The sequence below is a fragment of the Nycticebus coucang genome, chromosome 7, assembly GCF_027406575.1.
Source record: "Nycticebus coucang isolate mNycCou1 chromosome 7, mNycCou1.pri, whole genome shotgun sequence".
Classification (NCBI taxonomy): domain Eukaryota; kingdom Metazoa; phylum Chordata; class Mammalia; order Primates; family Lorisidae; genus Nycticebus; species Nycticebus coucang.
The window spans coordinates 115,363,468-115,389,982 of NC_069786.1; the positions used below are offsets into that span (position 1 = coordinate 115,363,468).

At 45.2% G+C, this 26,515-nt stretch overlaps 1 protein-coding gene across 1 annotated transcript; it reads left to right on the plus strand.

The window, feature by feature from the left end:
• The first annotated feature begins 776 nt into the window (after window positions 1-776).
• Window positions 777-24,933, plus strand: RUFY4 (RUN and FYVE domain containing 4). Its single transcript, XM_053598218.1, has 11 exons — window positions 777-822; window positions 941-1,047; window positions 2,061-2,186; window positions 2,528-2,634; window positions 2,954-3,097; window positions 3,524-3,593; window positions 4,886-5,521; window positions 6,210-6,316; window positions 16,647-16,793; window positions 24,116-24,226; window positions 24,811-24,933. Exons 1-11 carry the CDS (start codon window positions 777-779, stop codon window positions 24,911-24,913), a joined length of 1,704 nt encoding a protein of 567 aa, XP_053454193.1. The 3' UTR covers window positions 24,914-24,933.
• Window positions 24,934-26,515: the final 1,582 nt, after the last annotated feature.

The window sequence follows — 26,515 nt, forward strand, 5'->3', positions numbered from 1 at the left end:
GAGCCCTCAAGCACCACAATGTCCCTCTCTGGGCCCAAGGCATGCTGAGAGGAGACCAGGCTGAGAGTCCCCCGGGAGAGAGTGGCGGGATGGACACCAGGTGCCCTGCTCCCCTCACATGCCCAGTGCCCGGCTCAGTCCCAGCCCGGGGCCCTCCTCTGCTTCCACTTCCCTCTCCTCCTTTGAGACACGTTTTCCACTGAGCTGGGGCCCAGGAAAGGATGAATGTGTGTCTCACTCAAGGAGGATGACCGCTGGAACAGCTGAGGGCTCTCCATGGGGTCGGGAGATGACATTCCTTTAGCCCGGTATTCACATAGCAGGGACACCCAGGGGCTCCTCACATCAAGTCAGGGTCCAGAACCTGGACCCTGTGTGCACACGAACCTCAGATCAAATCTAGAAAGCTCTGTGATGATGGATCAATGACTTACCCTCTCTGTGCCCCAGTCTCCTTGCCTATAATGGTGGTAAACCCTCTCAGGGTTATTGTGGGTGTTGAGTGGGACAAGGATGTCAAGCAATTAGCACAGTGCCTGGTACCCAAGGCCTACTCATTTAGGGGCAGCCACAACATCCTCATCATACAGGCCCACAAGGAAGAGCTGGGCTTCTTCACCCCACCAGCTAACTCTCTGTGTGACCCTGGATAAGTCATGTGCCCTCTCCAGGCTCTGATTCCTCCTTTGGATAAGGAGAGAATTGGACAGCTGAGCCCCGAGTCCTTCTGGACCACTCTTGCAAGTCACAAGGAATTGCACCATTTCCAAGTACCCATGTCAGAAGAGGGGGTCATGCTCAAGGTCACCAAGGACCTTAAAGGTGAGTGTGTCCTGAGAGATTTTCCAGGACTGAGCTGCAGGGGAAGTGTGGGGACTTGGGATTCTGTTGACCAGAATCCTTGCTACCTGATGTCTGATGTCCACTCTCCTTTCTGTAGCTGCTGTCTCTGCCATCCTCCAGTGCTACAGGGACAGGCAGGAGCCAGTGACCGATGCCTGTGCCGAACTGCACAGACTGTGCGGCTGCCTGGAGCTGCTGCTGCAGGTGGGACCCTGTCCTGCTCAGAACCAGAGGATTGGGAGGTCTTTGCCAGAGACTGAGGGAGGAGCCCTGTCTCCCTTTTTTACTCTGCACTGACTCATCTCTCTCTCCTCCCTCACATGTAAGCTCACTCTTGGGGCCTGCCACTGTAGCCTGGGAAGTGAGTTGGGGCAAAGCTGGGGTCAGACAGGACCAGGAGCTTGGAGCAGCCACCCTGGTCTGAACACTAAAGCTTCAGATGCCTGGATGTCCTACGACTGGCCTTTCTTGGGGCTAGAGTCCCAATCATAACTTCCACTAGCCTTTGCTGAGCACCTACTATGTGTCTGGCTACACCTTAATATGCTCCTGAGCATATAAATCCTCACTCTCCTCCCCTTTGTGTCTTGACCACAGTATACACACACACACACACCCCTTCTCCCTTCTCTGACATCACCTCTGGCCAGTCTGCTCACCTACTGCACTCCAGCTGCCCTGGCCTCCATGATCATCTTAGACCACAGCAGGCGTGCTCCGACCCCAGGGCCTCTGCACTTGCTGTTTCCTCTGCCTTGAAAGCTCCTCCCATGGAATTTTATGGCAGTTTCTCATTTCCTTCAGGTCCTGATCTAAATCTTCAACACACACACCACCAGGCTCACATTTATGCCCTTTCTCTTTGCCTTCTGGCTCTATTAGATAGTCAACACTATCTAATATACACTATGGTTTACTTACTTACTTTGATTATTGTCTAACTCCCCTACCAGGATGAGAGCTTTGTGAGATCAGTTTGTTCATTGCCATATCCCCAGGGCTTAGATGAAAGCCTAGTTCATAGTAAGTGCTGGCTAAGTCTCTGAAGGAAGGAGAAGAGCACTGAGGCTCAGAGATGTCAAGCAGCTTGCTTCTGGTCACACAGCCAGTGAGGACAGAGCCAGCACCTTTTCCTCTACTGCATGCCCACCCAGTGTGCTGGAAGGTGAGGTAGGGGAAGCATTTCTATACTTTTCTTTTTCTCATTTTGGTCCCAGTTTGACCAGAAAGAGCAGAAGAGCTTCCTGGGGCCTCGGAAGGATTACTGGGACTTTCTTTGTACTGCCCTGCGGCAGCAGCAGAGAGATACAGAGGCAGCCCGCTTCATCCACTCACAGGACAAGGTATCCAAGGCCAGTGTTCATCCTGCCACTCTCTCCCAGGGCTTGGAAGCATGAAGGAACCCTGCTACCAACCTTTGATAAGAATGTCTGGGGGAGGAGGGCACAAGGCTGCCTGAGGTCCCTTTCCCACCCATCCCTGCTCCACTGACCATGGACCCTTCACCAAGACCCCATCTCCCTTAGCACTGCCTTCAGCACCCCTCCTGCCACTCCTTTCCTCCTGTAGCCTTCAGGTCATTCAATGCCCTTCTCATCAACTGCCAGTTCCCGGCTCCTCCTTCTCGGCATTGAGTTTCCCCATCCCAACACTGCCCCCTGCTTTGCCCTTGTCCATTCTGCAGTTGAAGACTCCTCTGGGGAAAGGCCGTGCCTTCATCCGCTTCTGCCTGGTCCACGGACAGCTAGCTGAGGCCCTGCAGCTCTGCCTCTTGAACCCAGAGCTCACCAGGTGGGGCTTCTGGGGCATCCTCCCACAGAGACCTTCTAGGCCCACTTTCCCTACTGCATGAAAGAACCCTTCCTTATCCCAGATGGGTGATTTAATGTCCAGGAAAATTAAAACAAGAGTCTTGAAGAAAGGGCAGTTGGGAGGTTAGAACCCAAGAGACCTGGTAGCATCATGGTGCTCGGACCTCCTGCTTTCAAAGGGCCACAAGTCTACCTGGGGAACAGTCCCATTGCAGTGTACAGTGGACTGATTCTGTGAAATTGGGTGTGGCGATAGCACCAGGGTCAAAGGCCAAGGGTACTGATCACTGTTAATACAGGGAATGGTATGGCCCCCGGAGCCCTCTATTGTACACAGAACTCCAGGAAGACTTCCTGGACTCTCTCTATACTCTCAATGGCATGGCCTTCAACTTGGACCTGCAGCGGCAAGATCTGGATGAGGCTTGGCCCATGTTCTCAGAGTGAGTGGGTGCAGCAAAGAGGGAAGGCTCTTTTCAACACCCAATCCCATGACTAACACACAACCCAGGCAAGCACTAAGCTCTCAAACTCCAGACCCATCCATCTCTGCCTCTCTTCTTGTTCCTTGACCCTGGAACCTCCACCTCCCTAGCCTTGCATGTTCTCATTGTGATCTCATGCCATCCCATGATGCTGCCTAGAATACTCATTGAAGATTTGGTGGGCAGTTAAGGGAAAGGGCTGGAAGGATACATGGAAGGTGTGATGTTGGGATGGGATGTATGTATAAATGGAGGGTGGGATGCATGAGGGCTGGTGGGCAACAAGGCAGAAAGGGTGCTGGGATGAAGGTGTGGGTAGAAAGATGGTATGCCCTCCATCTGAGGACCAACCCTATCTCTGAAGAGAGGCTCTTCTACTTTCAGATCGCACTGTTCCAATTCCAGCCAGATCCAGGGAAGAAGACCCAGGAAAAGCAAAGATGCCCCAAAGGAGGTGCCTGTGCCCCACCCCACCCCCACTTCACGCTGAGTTACCTCTTCCCATCTTTGGGGAATTCCCAAGTTGAGCAGTAACTGGGTTTCCCTCTCTGAGTAGACAGAGATCCCTGACCCAACTGAATAGAGAGCCTGAGGCCAGTGGATGAGTGGACTGCTGAGCCACAGAGGAGGAGAGGGTTCCTATTCCTAGGTGGGGATATCTGAGAAGAAAGAGAACACTAGCACCATTGGTGAAAGCCACTGGGCCCAGGGAGGAAGAGGAGCTGCGGTGGGTAACTGCAAGCTTAAAAGAAACAGACCAGCAAGACCACCTGCTGAGTCCCCTGCATGGGACAACTGCCTAATGTCTAGTTCAGTCCAGGGAACGACTCAAAGGCCAGATTGCCTGGTTCAAAGCTCAGCTTCACTTTTTGCTAACCATGGTCTTTGGGCAAGTTGCTTGTCCTGCCTCATAGGGTGATTGTTAGGGTAAGTGAGACAACTCACGGAAAGTACACAGGAAGGCTCCTGGCTACGTGCTCACAACAAGCCAGGCTGTGGTCACCTTCATTGTTGTTATCATCTTTCCATAAGCACAGTTTGCACCCCCAATCAGCTTCTAGGCACCAGATAGAGATACTATCAGGACTCTGACCCGTAGGAGTTCAAGGTGTCTTTATGGAGACAGACCCTAAAGGAACACATTGGAATACATGTTGAGTACAGTGGTACAGACATGGAAAAGGGGGACAGAGGCCTCTTGAAAGAGGTCATTCTTAGCTGGGCCTCAGTCCTTTTCAGCTTTTATCACAACTCTGCATATCAGCTATTATTATTCCCCTTTTGTGGGTGAGAAAACTGAAACACAAAGTCAAATTCAGGAAGAAGGATTAAAGGAAAGAGGTGGAGGAACTTAGGGGAAGCCAAATCAATGCAGAAGACCCAGGAACAGGAGAAGAACAAGTCCTGGGGCAATGGAGGAGAAGACATTAAGACACACTGCTGACCTCACCAGATCTAAGCTGGCTAGGGTGGAGGCTGAAGGAAGGCTGGGGTCTCATAGGGATGTTGGTCAGCTCAGTGCCAGGCCCGGGCATCTCTGTCTTTCCCCCTCAGAGTCCCCTTCCCTCCTTCACCTCCAGAGCCTCAGATTCAGATTTCTGGTCTGATAAATCAAAAATTTCCAGTGAGGAAGTCCAGGAATCCACATAATCACCAAACCTGTTAGGGTAAAGTTACGGCCTCTCCTGTGCAGCAGGTCAAGGAATTGGTACTACAGGCATGACAGGTTTGGGGTCTTCTCTCCAGATCCCAGCTGCATATGAAGGTCTCACAGAAGTCCAGCTAGATGAGCCACACACCAGTCAAGCCAGCTGTCTGCAAGATGCACCCAGGGGACACCAGTTGGTTAAATTCCCTGAGTCCCAGCAACAAAGGCATCTTCCCTGCTTTTTGGAAAAGAAGAAAGAAGACTCCAGGAGCCTAGAATCCTCCCAGAGCATGGGGGATACAGAGGGGGAGGAACCAGACCAGGAGGGAGCCCCATGGATTGAAATCTTCCTGGAGAGCTCCACACCCAGCACCCAGGGGCAGGGCGCTAAGGGGCCTCGGAGGCAGGTGATAGGGAGGGAGGCTGAGGGCAGAGGGCTTCTGCCAGCTGCAAAGGGTCAGAGAACCACAGAGGGGACTCATGAAAGAGGATCAGAGTGGGGTCATGTCCAGAAGCTGCTGGTCTCCATCCCCAGAGGGGCAACCGAGGAAGCAACACCAGGCATCAGACAAGAACGGGCGGGGCCGAGAGCTCTGGGGGAGTCCTTGTTCTTTCAGAGCCTGGGAACACAGGAAGGCTCCCCCACAACAGAGAAGCCACAGAAGTACATGGGTATGGCCAGTGTGGTCAGGAGGGAGGAGCAAGCTGAAGTGCCCCTGCAGGACGTGGTCAAGGTGAGCAGTTGAGCTCTGTACCTGACGGAGACACAGATACCTCTGTACTTCTGTCTAATCCCCTCCTTTGACCTGGCCCACAGATGGAGGGCTCCATTGGTAGCCCAGGGGCCATTCCAGCCCACAGATCAATTTTTATTGGCCAATACAGGATTATTATTTGGAGAGGACTTTTGAAAGCCTTGCCATTCTTCAGTTCTGCACAGTCCCCACCTCTCCCTATTGCCTCACTCTAGGCCCTGCCCCTGCAGGCATTTGAGTTTAGGATCCCCTCCCAACAGTTCTTCAAGGCAGTCACTTGTTCTCAAGGTCCATATTCCTTGTTTATGGCAGATCTTTTCCTAAAATCCAAGTTCATGGTTGCGGACCCCGCCTACTTGCTCTTGTTGCAGATGCTTCTCCAGGTCACCCAAGATTGTTACTGAGCTTTCTTCAGTTTCCTCCTTAGCCAGGCTTCCAGGTCCTGGAGCTTTGTAACTCAGTCCTACAGTGAAGAAAGAAATGGCTGCCCCAGGTTCCCCTGGGGCAGGGCGTAGGACAGAGCTGGGCATCCCAGCCCCAACCTGGATCCTACCCTCCACCCCAGAGCAGGGCCTGGGGTCTCATGGGGAAGTTCATCAGATCACCCCCAGGCCTGAGGGCCTCCTGTCTTCTTCCCTCAGCTCCCACTTCTCTCCTTCACCTCCAGAGCCTCAGGCATGAGCTTCAGAAGGCCAGGGAGCAGGCCGAGCGCCAGGAGCAGCTGCTGAGCGAGGAGGAGCAGGAGCTGCAGGCACTTCGGAAGCAGCTCCGCAGGTAACCTTGGCAACTGCCAACAGTGGGCACTTGCAGTGGGGCTCCCGAGCTCCAGCTGTCAGTAAAGGTGGAGGCTTCAGGGTCTTTAAAGCACCTCCCGCTCCAGGTGCTGCCACACTCTGGGCAGCTGAGGCATGCAGGGCATTGACCCTGATTACAGGGACTCCGCCCATCCCTCTCCTTTGCCAGCCCCTCCCTCACCACCCCCCACCCAGTGGCCCCAGGAGCATCCCACCTCCTGACCTTCTTCCTTCCATAACGCACTTCTGCCTCCCTCTGCAATCTTCTCTGTGCCCCTTTTCTATCCTCTCAAACTGCTCTGCCCCCCACCCCACCATGCTCCTCACTCATCTCTTTCCATCTCCCTTTTTTACTAGGTTTGTCTCTCCCTTCTTGTTGCCTATGATACAACTTCTCACCCTCCTGATGATCCTAAGCAGAGACGCCATTTACTGAGCACTTACTGTGTCCAGGGAACTGTTGTATTAGAAGCTTCTGCCAAACAACTTTATGAGATAGGTTCCATAAGAACCCCCATTTTATAGACAAGGAGACTGAGGCTCAACGATGGTACCCAATTCACCAAATGTCAGCGGCCTAGCAGAGGAACTGAAATTCAATCCTTGCAGCTGACTCCAGAGCCAGGGGGCCCAGATACTACTACTCAGCTATTATTTGGGGTCTCTATATCTCAGCGTCTCTCTTCCTTTCCCTCTGTGTCTCTCTCCATCCAGTATCTTCATTTTCCCTCATCACATTGACCTCAAGGGCCCAGAGCAAAAGCATCATCTGTCTCTACCTTTCTACCTCAGTCTCTCAGTTTCTCTTTCACAATTTATTTTGTTCTTTTGTTTTTTTTTTTTTTTTTTTTGCAGTTTATGGCCAGGGCTGGGTTTGAACCCGCCACCTCCGGCATATGGGGCCAGTGCCCTACCCCTTTGAGCCACAGGCACCACCCCTCTTTCACAATTTATTTTATAAAATATCTCCTCTATCCAAACATCTTCCTTGGCCTGATTCAACCTCTCTGTCTCTCTCCCTTGTGCCCCTCTGACTCTCCTCTCTGTGTCCCTCTCTGAGTGCCTTGGGTTGCCTGCCTGCCTCTGTCTCTCTCACCCCTATAGTTGACACCTGCACTATTAAGCCAGAGAGAAACCATCCAACCCCCACAGAGCCTGAGAAGCTGTGATTCAGTCTGAATCACTGGGAAGTCTATTGACTGCTTGCTTACCAGGGCGAGCAAGGCCCAGGAGCCCAGAAACCAACAAGAAAAGACCCAAGGGCTCCTCCCGCCCTATACTCAGCAGCGTGTGTTCAGCAAATATTGTGATGACTCACCCCCTGGAGGATCATAGGGGCTTTGGCCACTCATGAACCTTCTGGGGGATCCAGACAGACTGGAGGCTGCAGAAAGATGCCCTAGCCCTGCTGCTCCCTGCAATGGGGGCCCTGTCTCACTGACTGCTGTCCTCCTGCCACCTGTCAGTTGTCATTCCACAAACACTCAAAGCAGCCACTCTGAGCCAGGCCTATTCTGGTATAGGAAATATGCTCATGGATAAAACAGACAAAACTCCTGCCCTCGTGGAGCTTACATTCTTATGAAGGTGGCAGCCAATAAATATGATAAATGAGTGAAATACACAGAATGTCACACTGGGATAAGTTCCAAGGAGAAGACAAACTAGGGAAGGAATGAGTGTACTAGGAGTGATTTTTTTCTTTTATTTTTAGTCATCACATAATTATATAGAGTGATATTCCAATACATGTATACAATGTGGAATGATCAGGGTAATAAGCATATTTGTCACCTCAAAGATTTATCGTTTCTTTGTGTTGGGAACATTCAAAATACTCTAGCTTCTTAAAAATATACGTTAAGTTATTGTTCACTATAGTCACCTTACAGTGCAATAGAGCACTAGATTTATCCTCCGTGGCTGTGACTTTGTAACCATTAACCAACCTCTCCCTTATCCTCTGCCCCACCAAATCTCCCAGCCTCTAATAACCACGATTCTACTCTCTACTTTTAGAAGAAGAACTTTTTTTACCTACCACGGATGAGTGAGAGCATGTGATATATAGCTTTCTGTGGCTGAGTTGTTTCACTTAACTTAATGTCCTCCAGGTCATCCATGTTGGAACAAATGACAGGATTTTGTCCTTTTTTATTCCATTGTGTATGCATGCCATATTTTTAAAATTCATCTATCTATTGATATATGGATATTTAAGTTAATTCCATATCTTGGCTATTGTGAATGGTGCTGCAATAAACTTGGGAGTGCAGATGTCTCCTCAATATGCTGACTTACTGTCATATGGATAAATGCCCAGTAGTAGGAGTTTCACTTGTAGTTTTTTGAGAAGCCTCCATACTCTTTTCCATAATACATGTTCTAATTTACATTCCTACCAATGATACCTAAGAGTACTTTTTTATCTGCACCCTCCTAGCATTTGTAATTCTTTTGCCTTTTTTTTTTTGTAGAGACAGAGTCTCACTGTACCGCCCTTGGGTAGAGAGCCATGACGTCACACGGCTCACAGCAACCTCTAACTCTTGGGCTTAAGCGATTCTCTTGCCTCAGCCTCCCAAGCAGCTGGGATTATAGGCGCCCGCCACAACGCCCGGCTATTTTTTTGTTGCAGTTTGGCGGGGGCTGGGTGTGATTGCAGTTTGGCGGGGGCTGGGTTTGAACCCACCACCCTTGGCATATGGGGCCGGCACCCTACTCACTGAACCACAGGTGCCACCCTCTTTTGCCTTTTTGATAGTAGCCCTGCTACCTGGGGTGGGTTGATATGTCATTCTATTGTAGTTTTGATTTGCATTTCTCTGATGATTAGTGGCATTGAGCATCTTTTCATATACCTGTTAGCCATTTATATGTCTTTCTTTTGTTTTTGAGAAATACCTATTCCAATCTTTTGTCCATTTCTTAATGGGATTATTCGCTTGTGGTTTTTTTTTGTTTGTTTGTTTTGTTTTTGTTGTTGTTGTTGTTGAGTTCCTTGTATATTCGGGATATTAATCCCTTGTTGGATGTATGGTCCTGTTCTACAGATTGTCACTTCACAATGTTGATTGTTTCCTTTGCTGGGCAGAAACTTTTTAGTCTTATATAAAACTATTTGTCAATTTTTTTTTAATTGGGGAGAAACAAATGTCTTTTTGTTACATGGATAAATTTTATCATGCTGAAAGTCAGGGCTTTCAGTACACCCTTCACAGAATACTATACATTGTAATTAATAGATAGATTTTTATCTCTCACCCCTTCTTAGTTTACAATGGACATTTCATCATCTTATGACCATGTGTAACCATCCTTTAGCTCCCACTTATAAGTGAGAACATGTGGTGTTTGTTTTTCAATTCCTGAAATACTTCACTTCAGATAATGGTCTCCAGTCCCTTTCAAATTGCTGCAAAAGACATTGTTTCATTCCTTTGTATGTCTGAGTAGAACTCCATGTTTTCTATGTTTTCTTTATTTATTTGAATATGATGAATCTTCCTTGCATCCCTGGGATGAAATCCACTTGATCATGTTGAATTACCTTTTAATGTGCTATTCGATTCAGTTTACTTGTGTTTTGTGGAGGATTTTTGCGTCTATGTTCATGAGGGATATTGGCATGTAGTTTTTTTTCTTTGTTGTGTCCTTTCCTGGCTTTGCTATCAGGATGGTATTGGCATTGTAAAATGAGTTGGGAAGATTCCCCCCTCTTGATGTTGTGGAACAGCTTTGGTACAATAGGTGCCAGTTCTTTGTATGTCTGGTAGAATTCATCTGTGAATCTATCTGGTCTTGAGCTTTTTTTGGAGGGGAGATTTTTTTATTGCTCGTTTGATCTTGCTACTCATTATTAATCTGTTCAAGATTTCTTATTCTTCCTGATTCAAGCTCAGAACCTTGTGCATTTACACAAATTCATACATTTCCTCTATATTTTCTAGTTTGGGTGCAAAGAAGTTTTTATAGTAGTCACAAGTGATATTTTGCATTTCTGTGGTATCAGCTATAAAGTTTTCTTTTTCATTTCTTATTGAGCTTATTTGAGTCCTTTTTCTGATTAACTTAGCTAGTGGTCTATTGCTTTTGTTTATCTTTTCAAAGAACCTACTTTTTGTTTTCTTGATTCTTTGTAATTTATGGGGTAGGAGTTTGTTTCATTTAGTTATACTCTGAGCTTTGTTATTTCCTGCATTCTGCTAGCTTTGGGTTTAGTTTGTTCTTCTTTTTCTAGTTCCTCGAGGTGACATTAGATCATTAATTTGTAATCTTTTGTCATTTTTTTTTTTTGAGACAGAGTCTCACTATGTCGCCCTCGGTAAAGGGCTATGACATCACAGCTCACAGCAACCTCGAACACTTCGGCATAGGTGATTCTCTTGTCTCAGCCTCCCAAGTAGCTGGAACTACAGGCGCTCACTACAATGCCCAGCTATTTTTTTGCTGCAGTTGTCATTGTTGTTTAGCTGGTCCAGGCTGGATTCAAACTCACTAGCCTGGGTGTATGTGGGCGGCACCACTGAGCTATGGGCACTGCCCAATCTTTTTGTCATTTTGACGTAAGCATTTAAGGTTATGAACTTCCCCCTTAGCACTGCTTTTTCTGTATCCCATAGATTTAGGAAGCTTGTGATATCAATGTTGTTCAATACAAAAAAAATTTTATTTGATTTATGTCTCAACTTCATCATTGACACAAGCATCCTTCAGCAACAGGTGATATAAGATTATTATATCTTTTTGCTGAATTTCTCCCTTTATCATTATATAATTACCATCTTCATCTTTTGTACCATTGTTAAAGACTATTTTATTTGATTTGAGACTAGCTACTATTGCTCACTGTTGGCGTCCATTTGGGTGGAATATTTTTTCCATCCCTTTACCTTAAATCTGAGAATCTTTGCATCTTATATGGGTTTCTTGGAGACAGCATATATTTGGATTGTGTTTTTCATTAATTCAGCCCACCTGTATCACTTAAGTAGAACATTAAGACCATTTACTTTCTTTGTTTTATTTATATATAGCACAAGGAAACAATAAAAAGACCATTTACCCTCCAGGTTACAAGCATGAATGAAATAGGTTGTGTAGGTCTGTTCTTAAGTTGAATTTATGTATAAATTAGAATAGGTACATTTACCTATTACCTGTAATAGCCCCTGTTTATAAGTATGAGTCATACGTCAGTCAGATGTTTGTAACTCAGGGACTGCCTGAGTATCGATATGTGAGATGCTGTTCTATTTACATACTGAATGATACCTCGTGTTACTGTTTTATAAGAGTTATGAGCTTTAACTTTCAGGTGTTTTTATACTGGTAGGTATCAATTGTGCTGTTCCACATGTAGAGCACTTTTAAGCATTTCCTTTAGGGCAGGGCTAGTGGTGACAAACTGCCTTAGTGGTGTATTTGGGAAAGACTATTTCTCCTTCATTTATGAAACCTATCTTTGCAAGATACAGAATTTTTTTGTGTGTGTGTGTGGAGACAGAGTCTCACTTTATCACCCTCAGTAGAGTGCCATGGCATCACACAGCTTACAGCAACCTCCAACTCCTGGGCTTAGGCGATTCTCTTGCCTCAGCCTCCCAAGTAGCTGGGACTACAGGCGCCCACCACAATGCCCAGCTATTTTTTTGTTGCAATTTGGCGGGGGCCAGGTTTGAACCCGCCACTCTCAGTACATAGGGCTGGCACCCTACCCACTGAGCCACAGGCGCCACCCTAGAGAATTCTTGGTTGGCAGTTATTCTGAATAGATCTCACGGGTGATATTTTAAATAAGGTTGCAAGGCTAGGGAAGCCTTTCTTGAAAAGGTGTTATTTGAGTAAAGACCTGAGACTTTACTAAATGAAGAGTGAGCCATTGAAGAATGTTCCAGTCAGAGGGACCATCAAGAGCAAAAGCCCAGAGTGGGGAAGGGGCATGGCAGGTTCTTAAATATCAGGGAGCCCATTCAGTTCCCTGTGGAGTGAAGGTGGGAGAGAATGTAGAAAAAGGTCAGGTGGGCAATGGGGGCCAGGTTAGGGAAAGGGTAGTGGATCATGGAAAGTACCTTGGTTTTGACTTGTAATAAGATGGGTGCCATTAAAAGTTCTAAACAGAGAAGCAACATGATCTGAGGCTTTTTTAATATCAAATATACACATAAATTTATATGCTTTTAAAATATTTATCAATTCCAAATATTTAATATATTCACAGGGTAGTGTGCATCCATCATCACAATCAATTTCAGAACATTTTCATCAACCCGATGAGAAACTCTGTACCCATTAGCAGTCACCCTCATTCCATCCCCAGCCATAGGCAACCTCCACTCCACTTTCTATCTCTATAGATCAGCCTGTTCCAGACTGACTTGTATTTTAAAAGGCCCTGTGGAGCTAGCCTGCTGATAAGCAAGCTAGATGCAGGGAGCCTAGTGAGGCTGTGGCTCTGTGCAGGGGAGAGTGAAGGGGCCTCAGACTGGGCTGGAGGCAATGAAGGGAGGAGAAACTATTAGATTTTGGATAAATTCCTAAGTAGGGCTTCCTGAAGGGTTAGATGTTGGTGTAAGAGAAAGACAGAAGTCAAGAATAACCCACGTTTTTGACCTGATCAAGGGTGAAACTGAGTCACTGAGTCATTGTTAACTGTTCCGGGGAGGCTGTGGGAGGGCAGGTTTGTTGGGATCTTAGCTTTGCCCACCCAACTGGGCAAGCCGTTGGGTGTGAGGTTCAGGAAGGAAGTCTGGGCAGGAGATAGATTTGGGAAGCATCAGAATGTGAACATGCTCTCCACTCCTGGGATCCAGGGAACTAAGGACAACACTCACTTCTAGGAAAAGGGACCCTAGGCTTTCAGCTGGTGACAAGCAGCTTGCCACAGTGAATAGAAGTGCCATAGGGCCCATTCATTCTGTTGACAGCATTTATCTTGCCTCTAGTCTGACCCTGAGTATGGTGGGGAGTGGGGAGCTGTGTACAACTGTGAACAAAATAGGCATGGTCTTCTCTACATGACCTGGGAGACAGATAATAGATAAACAAATAGAAATGCAATGTCAGATAGTAATAGATGCTGTGGAGAAACAGAAAGCCAGTGAAGGGATAAAGACAGGATTTATTCAGATTTTGGGGGTCCAGGAAGGACTCTATGAGGAGGTAAAATGCTCTGAGGAGGTGAATGCTCTGAGGAGCAGAAATCCCAGCCACATGGGAGACTGGACTGTGCAAATATCTAGGGAGGGGCACTCCTGGCCATGGGAATAGCAGAGACAAAGGCCTAGAGATGTGGGTTCAAAGACAGGCAGGCCAGATGCTTCAGGAATGGCTGAGCAAGGGAGCAAGGGCAGACTAGTAGCCAGAGGCCCTGAAGGCCGAGTGAGTCTCTAGAATTCTTCTCCACACCAAACGAGGCTGAGGCAGGTGTGGAGCAAATGAGTCAGTCTGACACTTGTGTTCAAAGGGCTCATTCAGGCTGTAGTTTGGAGGACAGACTGAGGGGAAACAGTCAATGCTGGCTCCCACACAGGGCCCAGGCTAAAGCTATAGGCATGTGGTAGCCAACCCAGGGCAGACCTGAGGTGCTATGGAAATGGACTTGGACTGAAACATGGGACTTATTTCCAACATCTATTTCATGGCTGTCTGGCTGTGGCCACCTGAGATGGTGGCCTCCTCTCACTGGGCCTCAGGCCCTCAATTTGCAAAATGAGATGATGTGATAACTAAGGTTTCTTCTCCCAAAACTGATGCTCTATGGGGCCATCTGTCCCAACAGGTGGGTTTCCTCTGCCCCAGGGTAAGACTTCCAAGCAAAAGAGACTAGGACTGATGGAAACCAAAGGTCCTCAAGATGGGGCATTAGGCAACACTATATCTCCCCCACCCCATGAACAGCAGCACTGAGCTCCTCTGAGGCCTGCAGGTGCTGTCAGGATTCTTCTCCCACTTGCTGCCCACTTGGCACTGGTGCCAGAAATCATTGGTGATTGGGTCCCTGTGTGGATGGAGAGGTGAGGAAGCAGAAGTTAAAAGCTGAACAGGCCTGCATCCAGGTTTCTGCTTCCTCCATTGCTCAAACAGTGTGACCCTGGGCAAGTGTCACTCCCTCTCTGAGGTTCTACTTTTCTCTCTTGAGAAAATGAGAAATCACATCACCTGTCTCACATGTTGTGAACACGACGTAAAGAAGGCTGTAAAGCACCAGGATCAGTGCCTGGCATGTAGCAGTTGCTCATTACACTAATTCCTTCCATGTCCCCTCCTGCACTAGGAGTATCTGTCACCCCCTGCCTAAACACTCCAGTGGCTTCCCATTGCACTGAGATTAAAGTTCACTCCTCCTGTGCCACTGGAGAACAGATCGGGCCCTGCCCCTCCCCCTTCTCTTCTGCCTTCCCAACTCCCCACTGCCCGACATGGCCATCCAGATTCACAGTCTTCTTTCAGTCCCTCAAACCAGCCCAGCTCTTTCCATCTGGCAGACCCTTGCATGTGCCCTGCTTGGCTCCACATGTCCGAATTCCCGTCTTTTAGGTCTGCTTCCATGTCACCTTGTCTGAGAAGCCATCCCTGCATACCTTCTCTGATCTGCCTCAAGCCCTCATTTATCACTGTCATAACACTGAGTTTAATTATTTTATCAGTCTATCACTTGTTTTGACCACTGCTCCAAACTCACTGTAATGTCCACAGGAGCCTTAGGCACTGCTCTATTCCTGGCACCTGAACAGTCACTCACATACAGTAGGTGCTAACTAAGTGTTCCCTCCCACCACAAAGACACACACACACATACACACACACATCCCAGTGGTCACATAAGGACCCAGGATCACTAGGCAAGGAAAGTGGTTCAGGAAAATTGAAGTCAGCAGCTAAGAAATAAGGAGGTTGATGACTAGAATGTTCCTAGAACCCTAACCCTAATGTTCCTTAGAGTAAAAACATGGCCTTGATCCATGCCTGGGCAGCCAAACACTCTTACGGCTGCAGTGAGCGGCTTTTCTGGAAGGGCAGTGGCTACTGGTGTTGGCCAACCAAACTTTTATCCCTGTGGTGTGTAAATGGCAATGTTTTAAAAATGAATTGCTTGATTCAAGTCAAGTCTCTAGCAAGCCTTTTCCCCTCAAACACACACCCCAGGGCAATTGCACACACACACATGCACACATCTGGAGCACAGGGACCCCTGCCATTGCCCGCCCACCATTATGACACCTTCTTAACTAAACCATTGGTAAAAAGCTTATGTCCAGTCCAGTAGACGTCTTGGAACTTCTTCAAAACCAATAAAGACAAAAAGAAAAGAAAAAAATAGAGCAGAAGTTCCAAGGCCAAAACTGATACAGAATTTTAGGAAAGCCATATTTTTAATATTACTTTTTTTACCTGAAGAGATAATGTAATATTTAAAACTCTTAAAATATTTTAAAGCAGTGCGGCGCCTGTGGCTCAGTGAGTAAGGCGCCGGCCCCATATGCCGAGGGTGGTTCAAAACCAATTCAAACCCAGCCCCGGCCAAACTGCAACAAAAAAATAGCTGGGCGTTGTGGCGGGCGCCTGTAGTCCCAGCTGCTGGGGAGGCTGAGGCAAGAGAATCACGTAAGCCCAAGAGTAGAGGTTGCTGTGAGCCGTGTGACGCCTCGGCACTCTACCCGAGGGCGGTACAGTGAGACTCTGTCGCTACAAAAAAAAAAAATATTTTAAAGCAAAAAGTTACCCTAAACCCTACACTGCTCCCCTTCCACACAATAGTTTCCAGCTAAGCAGAGCATATCCGGCCTGGGCCCCCAGTCCTCCATCTTCCCTCCAGACAGCTGCCATGATCAGAGGCACACCTTTAAAGAAAATCACATTTTAAAATGGAAATTTTTTAAAAAGAAAAATATGGAAACGTTAACTCATCTCCTCTAAAGGAGCACTCAAGGCTTGGCCTTGTTTTCATTTTTCATTTCTCTGAATAGTTGGTGAGGAGTCAGCCTGCAGATATCAGACCTCACACAGGCCCAGTTTGGTGTGTGGTGCATGCAGTGTGTGTGTGTGTGTGTGTGTGTGCGTGCGTGTGTACATGAGTGCATTGTATACACATTGTGTTGTATGGGTGTGTGTTGTTTGCATGTGTTACGTGTATATTGTATCTTGTGTGTGTTGTGTTGTGTAGCTATGCTGTGCATGTGCTATATGTTGTGTGTATGTGGCCTTGAGCTGCAGGGGGCACCACCAGCGTCCCCCAGGGATGCCCAGCCTGGCTCAGTCACAGATGCTGAGCTCTTGACCTCACAGCTTACTCTTCCTTCTGTGTCCAGGTGTCAGGAAGAGAGAGCCCAGCTACAGACACAGCTGGAACAGAAACAACAGGAGGCTGAGAGGAGAGACGCCACGTACCAGGAGGAGCTTGGAGGACAGCAGGACATGATCCGGCTCATGAAGAAGCGGGTGTTGGAACTGATTCAGTAAGGACGGGGACATTCAGAAAAGGGGGGATGGTAAGGAATGTAGAGGGCAGCGCATGAAAATTTCATGCCACTAACAACTCTCAGTCAGGCTTCCAGACCTTTTATATACGCTAACTCATCTTCTTTTAGCTACCCCCTGCTGGCATCCCCATTTTACAAATGAGAAAATTGAAGGTCAGAAAGGCTGACTTGGTCCCCAAGGACACACAGCATATAAATTACATAGAGGACTGCCTCCCTACCTGCAGGATATCCAGCAGCCAGGAGCCTATCTCCCAGAAAATGATGAAAAGGTCTTTCTCTTAAGAAATGTAGATGTCCCCAGTAAATGATCAGTTTGTCCTGACATTCGAAAGTCTGATATAGCAGGTAGCATCCTGCCCGGTTCCCTTTAAAGGAAAACCACTAGTCAATCATATGTATTCACTACTCAGAGCTCCAATCAGCTTTTACTGCCTCTTTTTTAAACATGAAATGGCAACCGTAGGTCCCCAGATATGTGAGGAGGCTCTAGAAGACAAAAAGGATAAATGAAGATAAAGAAACAGGCCAGGAACAGTGGCTCATGCCGGTAATCCTAGCACTCTGGGAGGCTGAGGTGGGTAGATTGCTTGAGCTCATGAGTTTGAAACCAGCCGGAGCAAGAGTAAGACCCCATCTCTATTTAAAATAGAAAAACTAGCTGGGCATCATGGTGGGCACCTGTAGTCCAAGCTACTAGGGAGGCTGAGGCAAGAAGATGGCTTGAGCCCAAGAGTCTAAGGTTGCTGTGAGCTATGATAATGCCATGGCACTCTACCCAGGACAACAGAGTGAGACTATGTCTCAAAAAAAAAAAAAAAAAAGGATGGTGGATGACAAGGCAATAATTCAACAAATGTTATTTTTAAAAAGAAGATGAAGATAAATAAAAATCATCTATCTTCCATCAAACAAGATTCATGAAAAACAACTGTCAAAAGATGAGAAATGTGGAAACTAAACAAACTTATACTGAACAACATCTGGGTCAAGAGGAGATGAGACTGAGCAACCTGGTTCAGTCACAGATGCTGAGTTCTTAAACTCATAGCTTTTGTGAAATCATTTGATTCCTCCAACAAAACAACAATGAAGCCACAAGCTATCAAACCTGTGGGAAACTGCAAAAGCAGTTCTAACAGGGAAATTTATTGCATTAGATGCCCATATCCAAAAAACAGAGTGCACATAAACAACCTAATGAGCCACCTCAAGGAACAAGAAAAAGAAGAACAATCCAATCCTATACCTAGCAGAAGAAAAGAAATAACCAAAATTAGATCAGAATTAAATGAAATTAACAACCATTTGGACCCAGTATGGTGGCTCATACCGTGGCTCAGTGTAATTCTAGCACTGTGGGAGGCTGAAGTAGGTAGATTACTTGAGCTCAGGAGTTCCAGACCAGCCTGAGCAAAATAACAAGACCCCATCTCTACTAAAAATAGAAAAACTGAGGCAAGAGGCTCACCTTAGGCCAAGAGTTGGAGGTTGCTATGAGCTATGACACCACGGCACTCTACCAAGAGTGACACCTTGAGACACTGTCTAAAAAAAAAAAAAAAAAGAAAAGACAGTGTCTGGTGCCCCATGATTGCATTAATATACACAGCTATGATTTAATAATAAAAAAGAAAAGAAAAAAAAAGAACCATTTGGAGGATTAATAAAACAAAAAGTTGGTTCCTCGAAAAGATAAATAAGGTCAGGTATGGTGGCTTACACCTGTTATTCTAGTACTCTGGGAGGCTAAGGTAGGTAGATCACCTGAGCTCAAGAGTTGGAGATCAGCCTAAGCAAGAGTGAGACTCTATCTCTACAAAAAGTAGAAAAACCAGCTGGGCATTGTGGCAGGTGCCTATAATCCCTACTACTCAGGAAGCTGAGGCAAGAGGATTACTTAAGCCCAAGAGTTTGAGGTTGTTAGAGGTATGATGCCAGTACTCTATCCAGGGTGAAGGAATGAAACTATGTCTAAAAAAAAAAAAAAGAAAGAAAGAAAGAAAAGAAAAGATAAGTAAAATGGATAAACCTTTGTCCTGATTAACCACAAACAGAAAAGTAAGATCTCTAGTAATCTCAATCTGAAACAAAAAAGGGGAAATAACAACAGATACCACAGACATACAAAAGATCATCACTGATTGTACCAAAAAAAAAAAAAAAACTGTTTCTTGAAAATTTAAAAATGTGGAGGAAATGGACCAATACCTGGAATCACACTACCTCCCTAGAAATAGAACTCTTTTAACAGACCAATATCAAGCACCAAAATTGCAACAAAAAATAAAAAACCTTTCATCAAAAAAGTCCTGAACCAGAGGATTTTACACCAGAATTCTACCAAGCCTTCAAAGAAGAGCTTGTACCTATATTGCAGAACCTATTCCAAAACATTGAGAAAGAAGGAACTCTCCCAACTCCTTCTATGAAGCAAATATCATCCTGATACCAAAACAAGGAAAGAACCCATCAAAAAAAAAGAATTAATTAATTAATTAATGTCAACACAAAAATACTAAATACAAATCCTAGCAAATAGAGCACAGATATGCATTTTTTAAAAATGTACATCTCAATCAGGTAGGCTTTATTCCAGGGATGCAAGGCTGGTTCAACATATACAAATCTATAAACGTAACTCACCACATAAATAGAAGCAAAAACAAAGGCCATATGATCCTCTTCAATAGACACACAAAAAACATTTGACAAAATTCAGCATCCTTTTCTGATAAGAACACTTAAGAAAATAGGCATAGATAGAACATTTCCTAAACTGATAGAAGCCATCTATAACAAACCCATAGGTAATATCATACTGAATGGAGTAAAAATGAAAGCATTTCCACTTAGAACTGAAACCAGACAAGGATGTCTACTATCACCACAGCTATTCAACTTAGTCCTAGCCAATGCACTCAAGCAAGAGAAGGACATGAAGGGTATCTAAATGGGGACAGAGGAGGTCAAATTTTTGCTCTTTGCTGATGATAGAATCTTATACTTAGAAAACCTCAGGGACTCAACCATAAAATTCCTGAAAGTGATCAAGAAATATAGTAATGTTTCAAGATATAAAATTAATGTCCACAAATCAGTAGCCTTCATTTACACCAATAACAGTCAAGCTGAGAATCAAATGAAAGACCCAATTCCCTTCACGGAAGCTTCAAATAAAATGAAATACCTTGGAATATACCTAACAAAGGAGGTGAAGGATCTCTACAGAGAGAATTACAAAACCCTGAGAAAAGAAATAGAAGACTTACCAAATGGAAGAACATAGTATGCTCATGGCTAGAAAGAATCAACATTGTTAAAATGTCTGTACTACTCAAACAGATCTACATATTTAATGCAATCCCTATGGGCAGTGCCTGTGGCTCAATGAGTAGAGTGCCGGCCCCATATGCTGAGGGTGGCGGGTTCAAATCCAGCCCAGGCCAAACTGCAACAACAAAAAAAAAAAATAGCCAGGCGTTGTGGCGGGTGCCTGTAGTCCCAGCTGCTCGGGAGGCTGAGGCAAGAGAATCACGTAAGCCCAAGAGCTGGAGGTTGCTGTGAGCCATGTGACACCACGGCACTCTACCGAGGGCAGTAAAGTGAGACTCTGTCTCTACCAAAAAAAAAAAAAATACCAACATCATACTTTGAAGAACTTGAAAAAATAGTCCTTCATTTCATATGGAATCAGAGAAAAACACAAATAGCCAATGCAATTCTAAGAAATAAAAACAAATCTGGCCAGGCACGGTGACTCATGCCTGTAATCCTAACACTCTGGGAGGCTAAGGCAGGTAGATTGCCTGAGCTCACAGGTTCAAGACCAGCCTGAGCAGGTGCAAGATCCCCGTCTCTAAAAGATAGCCAGGTGTTGTGGCAGGGACCTGTAGGGAGGCTGAGGCGAGAGAATTGCTTAAGCCCAAGAGTTTGAGGTTGCTGTGAGCTATGATGCCAGAGCACTCTACTGAGGGTGACAAAGTGAGACTCTGTCTTAAAGAAAAAAAAAAATCTGGAAGATTCACGTTACCAGACTTCAGGTTATACGACAAGTTTATAGCGATCAAAAAAACATGATATTGGTATAAAAACAGAGACATAGATCTATGAAACAGAATAGAGAACCTAAAAATGAAACTAACCTCATATCACCATCTGATCTTTCATAAATTAAACAAAAGCATACCCTGGGGAAAAAGAATCCCTATTTAATAAATGATGCTAGGAGAACTGGTTAGTCACATGAAAGAGGCTGAAATGGGAACCTCACCTCTCACCACTTACAAAAATTAACTCACCCTGGTTAAAAGATTTAAATCTAAGACATGAAACTATAAAAACTCTAAAAGAAAGTGTGGGGGAAAACTCTTAACAATTTTGGCCTGGGGAAAGATTGTATGAAGAAGACCACATTGACAATTACAGCAACAACAAAAATAAATAAATTGGACCTGATCAAACTCAAAAGCTTCTGCACAGTTAGGGACACAATAAACAGAATGGGAGAAAATACTTGCATGTTACTAGAATCTACAAAGAACTCAAGAAAATCAACAAGAAAAGAGCAAACTACCTAATTAATTACTGGACAAGAGGCATGAACAGAGACTTCTCTCAAGAAGATAGATGAATAGTCAACAAACACATGAAAAAATGCTCATCATCCCTAGTCATCAGAGAAATGCAAATCAAAACTGCCTAAGATATCACCTAACCCCCTTGAGAATAGCCTACATCACAAAGTCCCAAAGCTGCAGATGCTGGCATGAGTGCAGAGAGAAGGGAACACTTATACACTGTTGGTGGGATTGCAAACTAATACAGCCTTTTTGGAAAGAAGTCTAGAGAACCCTCAAAGACCTAAAAGTAGAACTTTCGTTTGATCCTACAATGTCATTACTAGGATCTACCCAGAAGAAAATAAAATCATTTTATCATAAGGACATTTCCACTCAAATGTTTATAACAGTTCGATTCATGATCACAAAGATATGGAAAAAAACACAAGTGCCCATCAACCCATGGATGGATTAATAAACTGTAGTATATGTATCTCATGGAATAATATTAAGCCACAAAAAATGATGGAGACTTTACATATTTTGTATTTGTTTCCACATGTATATATAGGTGGAGTTGAGGAACATTCTTCTTAGTAAAGCATCTCAAGAATAGAAAAGCAAGCATCCCATGTACTCAATACTAATTTGAAACTAGTAGATGAACAAATACAGGTCCACACAAGAGACACGATTAAATTCAAGAAAGAAGGAAGGGGAAGGGAGGAGGGGGCTTAGTAAGCTCCCACCTAACAGGTACAATAAAGGAGTACATGGCACACCTCCTGTGTGAAGGATTCAACTACAACTTACATGTTACCTAACAAATGCAAATAATGTAGCTCAATCATGTATACCCTTATATCAATCTGAAATTTTTAAAAAGAGGAAAAAAGATGAGAAACATTCTTGGAAATTAAAAATATGGTCGTTGATTTTTTTTAATTCACTACAAGGATTAGAAGAGAAAAATGAGGTAGTCTCTCAGAAAACAGAAAAAAAAAAGCACAGAGATTGGAGTCATGAAAGAAAAAATCAGAGACATAAAGAATCAGGTTAGGAGTTCTATAAAAACAGAATAAAATTGATATGGTTATCAAACAGAATATAACAAAGGAAAAAGGTGAGAGAATTTTTCAGTTCTTATGGATACTGATCTTCAGATTTAAAGATTTCACTGAGTGACCAGCACAACAAATTAAAAACAAAACAATCAAAACCCACACATAGATAACATTACTATGAAACTTCAGTGAAACAAAGGTAAGGAGACTATCCTAAAATTGTCTGTAGGAAGACAGGTCACCTCTTAAAGAAGCCAAAGCTAACCCTTGTCAAGAATCCATGGTGCAATACTTTTTAAGGTCTGAGAAAAGCTGACTTTTGCCCTAAAATTCCATGCCCAGACAAATTATGAATTAAGTGGGGAGGGTGATGGGGTAAAGAGATTTTCAGGTTTCTAAAAATTCACCTCCCACATATCCTTTCCTAAGAAGTTTGTTGAGGATGTGCTCCAGAAAAAGAAGGAAATAAACCAAGAAAGGAGAAGATGTGGGATACGGGAAACAATAGCTGTAGCCTAGGAGAGAAGAAAAGGGAATTCCCAAAATGACAAATGGGCAGCGTGCCCAAGAGCCGTCAATCTAGATTGAAGCAGAATTATCGAGAGCCCCAGAGGAAGGTCTCTGGGAGAAGGCAAATCACCAGAATACTTGATATGATGAAGAATTGTTGGGGGAATAATATGCTAAAGGCAAGAAACAAAGGAAGGACCCTAAAAACTCCTAGAAAAACAAAAGCATTCAAGGAAGGGAAATATCTAGAAGACATCTTTGGAAAGCAACATGTATATATATTATCTAATAATGTGAATATTGTTCATTGTTTTTTTCAATATTAAATCAACATAAAAGCAAAGGACAGAGGCAATTATAGTTATAGAAACATAACATAATGTTAGCACATGAACAATATTAATTGTTCTATCCTATACGGATAGAATCCAATAGAATGTTCTGTGAAGAGGGAAATGTTCCACACTTGTGCTTTCCAGTGTGCTACTGCTCACAGATAGAGATCAAGCACTTGAAATATCAAGCTGGTGTGATGGAAGAACTGAAGTTATCGTTTTATTTAATTTTAGCTGATTTAAGTTTAAATACCCACATATGGCTAGTGGCTACCATGTTGGATGCTGTGGGACTAGATGACAAATTAACAAGGGAGAGGAAGAAGGAGAGATGAAAGAAAAAAATGCCAGCCTCGTTGTATTTCAGAATGGGAGTTAGGTTACATTGAGCAAAGGGGTCCTGAGTGTCACCATGCTGATCTCTTGTGTGGTATCTCGCTGCCTCTGCATTTGTCTCTTTCTCTGTCTCTGCATCTCTTTCTCTGAGTGTCTCTCTCCCACTACATCAATATCTCTCTTTCTCCGTGTGCCTCTCCCTGTCATCCTTGCCAACTCCCTGGCTTACATTCACTCTCTGGATGGCTATCTTTCTCTTTGAGTCCCTCTCCATTGCTACACCTCTATCTTTCTGCCTCTCTGTCCTTGTTTCTGTCTGTCTCTCCGTCTCTTTTGTCTCTCCATGTGTCTATGTGTGACACTCTCTGTCTCCCTCTTGTCATCTCTGTGTTTCCCTTTCTATCTCTCTCTGTCACTCCATCTGGCTTGTTTCCATCCTTCTATCTTCCCATCTGTCTGTGTGTGTCGCTCCCCCTCCATCCACCCATCAGGGAGAAGGACGACCTGTGGCAGAGGCTCCAGCATGTCTCTTCCATGGCCCCTGGGTGCTGTGTCGGCTGTGGCAAGATCTTTGGCCGACTGTCTCGGCGGTATCCATGCAGGTAATGAGAAGGGCACAGAATCCTTCCTCTGGGACATGTATCTGGTTTCTGCCAGCTCACAGCTCCCTTCCCACCCCTGGGAAGGGGAACACAAGAACTGGGTGTTCAGGAGAAACTACAGAAAGCCGGCCATCCGGTTTTCCGCATCTGGCTTCCAACACTAAGCAGAGTCATGGGCCAGAACAGTGAAAGGGAGTCAGATAAGGATAGAACACGGGATGGTGTCACAGTTCAAGGAATAGACTGCTAAATGGGCGCCTGGTCCGGGAAGAGAGTTCTCATACAGGGGACCTGCTCCCCACCTTTCTCTATGATCACAGGGGAGCAGGACAAGCAGCAAGAGAGGAAAAAGAGCCATTGGAGGCAGAGGCTTTGCAGGGGTCAAGCATCAGGACACTCTTCAGTAGAGGGTTTCTCTAGGAAAGGGTCTTTCTGACACAGACAAAGGGTCATTCTGCTGGGGAATAAGAAACTGAAATCTGAGGGGGACCTGAAGGTGCTGGAACTCCATGACCCCCAGAGCACATGTGGGACACTGTTGGGCCAGCTGTAGAGGCTGTTGTCTTTCTTGTCTCTGCTCCCAGGCTCTGTGGAGGCCTGCTCTGTCACGCCTGCTCTGCAGATTACAAGAAGAGAGAGCGCTGCTGCCCGCCCTGTGCCCAGGGAGCGGATGCCCATGTCCCCTGACCACCCCAGCCCAGGACCAGCCACCCACCCCACCCATCCAATCCCGCTCTCAACTCCCCCCAGCTCCCTAGTGTGTCCAGTCCTACCTTGTAGGAGCTGGTGACCCAAAGCAACAGCCTCTCTGTGGGCAGATTGCTGTATGGGGAGTGGGAAAAGCCAGACTGACAGGCAGGAAACCAGTCCCAGCCCTGTGTCTACCCCAATGAGCAGGGTGACTTTTCTCAGCCCGTGGCTCTCAGGGCTTTTTAAGAGTTGGGCTCCGCCTTCTCTAAACACCCTTTGAGTACAGCAAACCCACACTGTGAGCAGTGTGATTATAGTAGATTATAGTAGCCGCAGCCCCTCTCCTGTGTACTCCCCTCACTGAGCCATGGTTCCCAGCCTTCCCAAATCACGGAAAACAAAGCCTGCAGGGTCTTGGGTTCTTCAGTAGCTTCCTGTATGGAATCTGTTTCAGAAATCTATGTTTGTTTCATTTTGCCTTTTTTTTTTCTTGAAGACAGAGTCTTGCTCTGTCGCCCCCTTCCATCTCCCCTAGCTACAGAGTATAGTGGCATCATCACAGCTCACTACAACCTCAAACTCCTGGGCTTAAGTGATCCTCCTGCCTCAGCTTCCCAAATAGCTGGGACTATAGGCACAAGCCATGATGCCCAAAATTTTCTATTTTCAGTAGAGAAGGGGGGTCTTACTCTTGTTCAGGCTGGCCTTGAACTCCTGGACTCTTCAATTACAAGCACATGCCACTTCTCTCAGTTTGTTTTGCTTTATTTTTAACAGCATTATTGAGGTACTATTAACATAATAAAAATCTCATGAAGTATACAATTTGATGAGTTTTAACTTAATATACACCCATGAAACCATCTCCATATTCACAGTATTAAATGTTCACCAGCCCCAAAGTTTCCTCCTGCCTCATTGTAACCTCCCTTCCTCTTCCCCTCCCTTCACACCCAGGCAACCACTGATATCTTTACAACCATAGACTGATGTGCATGAACTAGAACTTTATATAAATAAAACCATATGGCATGCACTCTTTACTGTCTGGCTTCTTTTGTTCAGCATGATTATTTTGAAATGCACCCAAGTAGTTTTATATCTATATATATATATATATATATATATGTTATATATGTGTGTGTGTGTATACATATCAACAATATATTTTATTATTGAGTAGTTTTATCCACTGTTTGAATATGCCAAATTTTTTAGACATTCACCTATTGCTGGACATTTGGGTTGTTTCCAATTTTAGGCTATACCAAATAAGGTTCTTGTGACCCTCTATGGACAAGCCTTTGTGTAGACATATACTTATTTCTCTTGGGTAAATACCTAGAAATGAAATGGCCAGGTCTCGTGGTATGTTAAGAAACTGCTGAACTGTTTCCCAGAGACATTATACGGGGTGGCCATAAAGTTTTTGTGCAATTTTAAACGTTGTGCCTTCCCACTAGTAGTGTGGAAGGGTCCCAGTGGCTCCCAGGGCGTTTGGGTTTAGTATAGGCAGGGGAGGAAACTCAGTCAGGGGATTTGGGCCTCTCTGTCCATCCCACCAACTATTGTGACTATGGGGACTTGTCCTTTATTGTG

Bases quoted from the DNA above. Each gene is read 5' to 3' on its own strand.
- RUFY4 (XM_053598218.1), top strand. From the start codon at position 777: ATGTCAGAAGAGGGGGTCATGCTCAAGGTCACCAAGGACCTTAAAG. The intron at 2,187-2,527 runs GTATCCAAGGCC...TCCATTCTGCAG, and splicing joins TCATCCACTCACAGGACAAG to TTGAAGACTCCTCTGGGGAA. The intron at 2,635-2,953 runs GTGGGGCTTCTG...CTGTTAATACAG, and splicing joins TTGAACCCAGAGCTCACCAG to GGAATGGTATGGCCCCCGGA.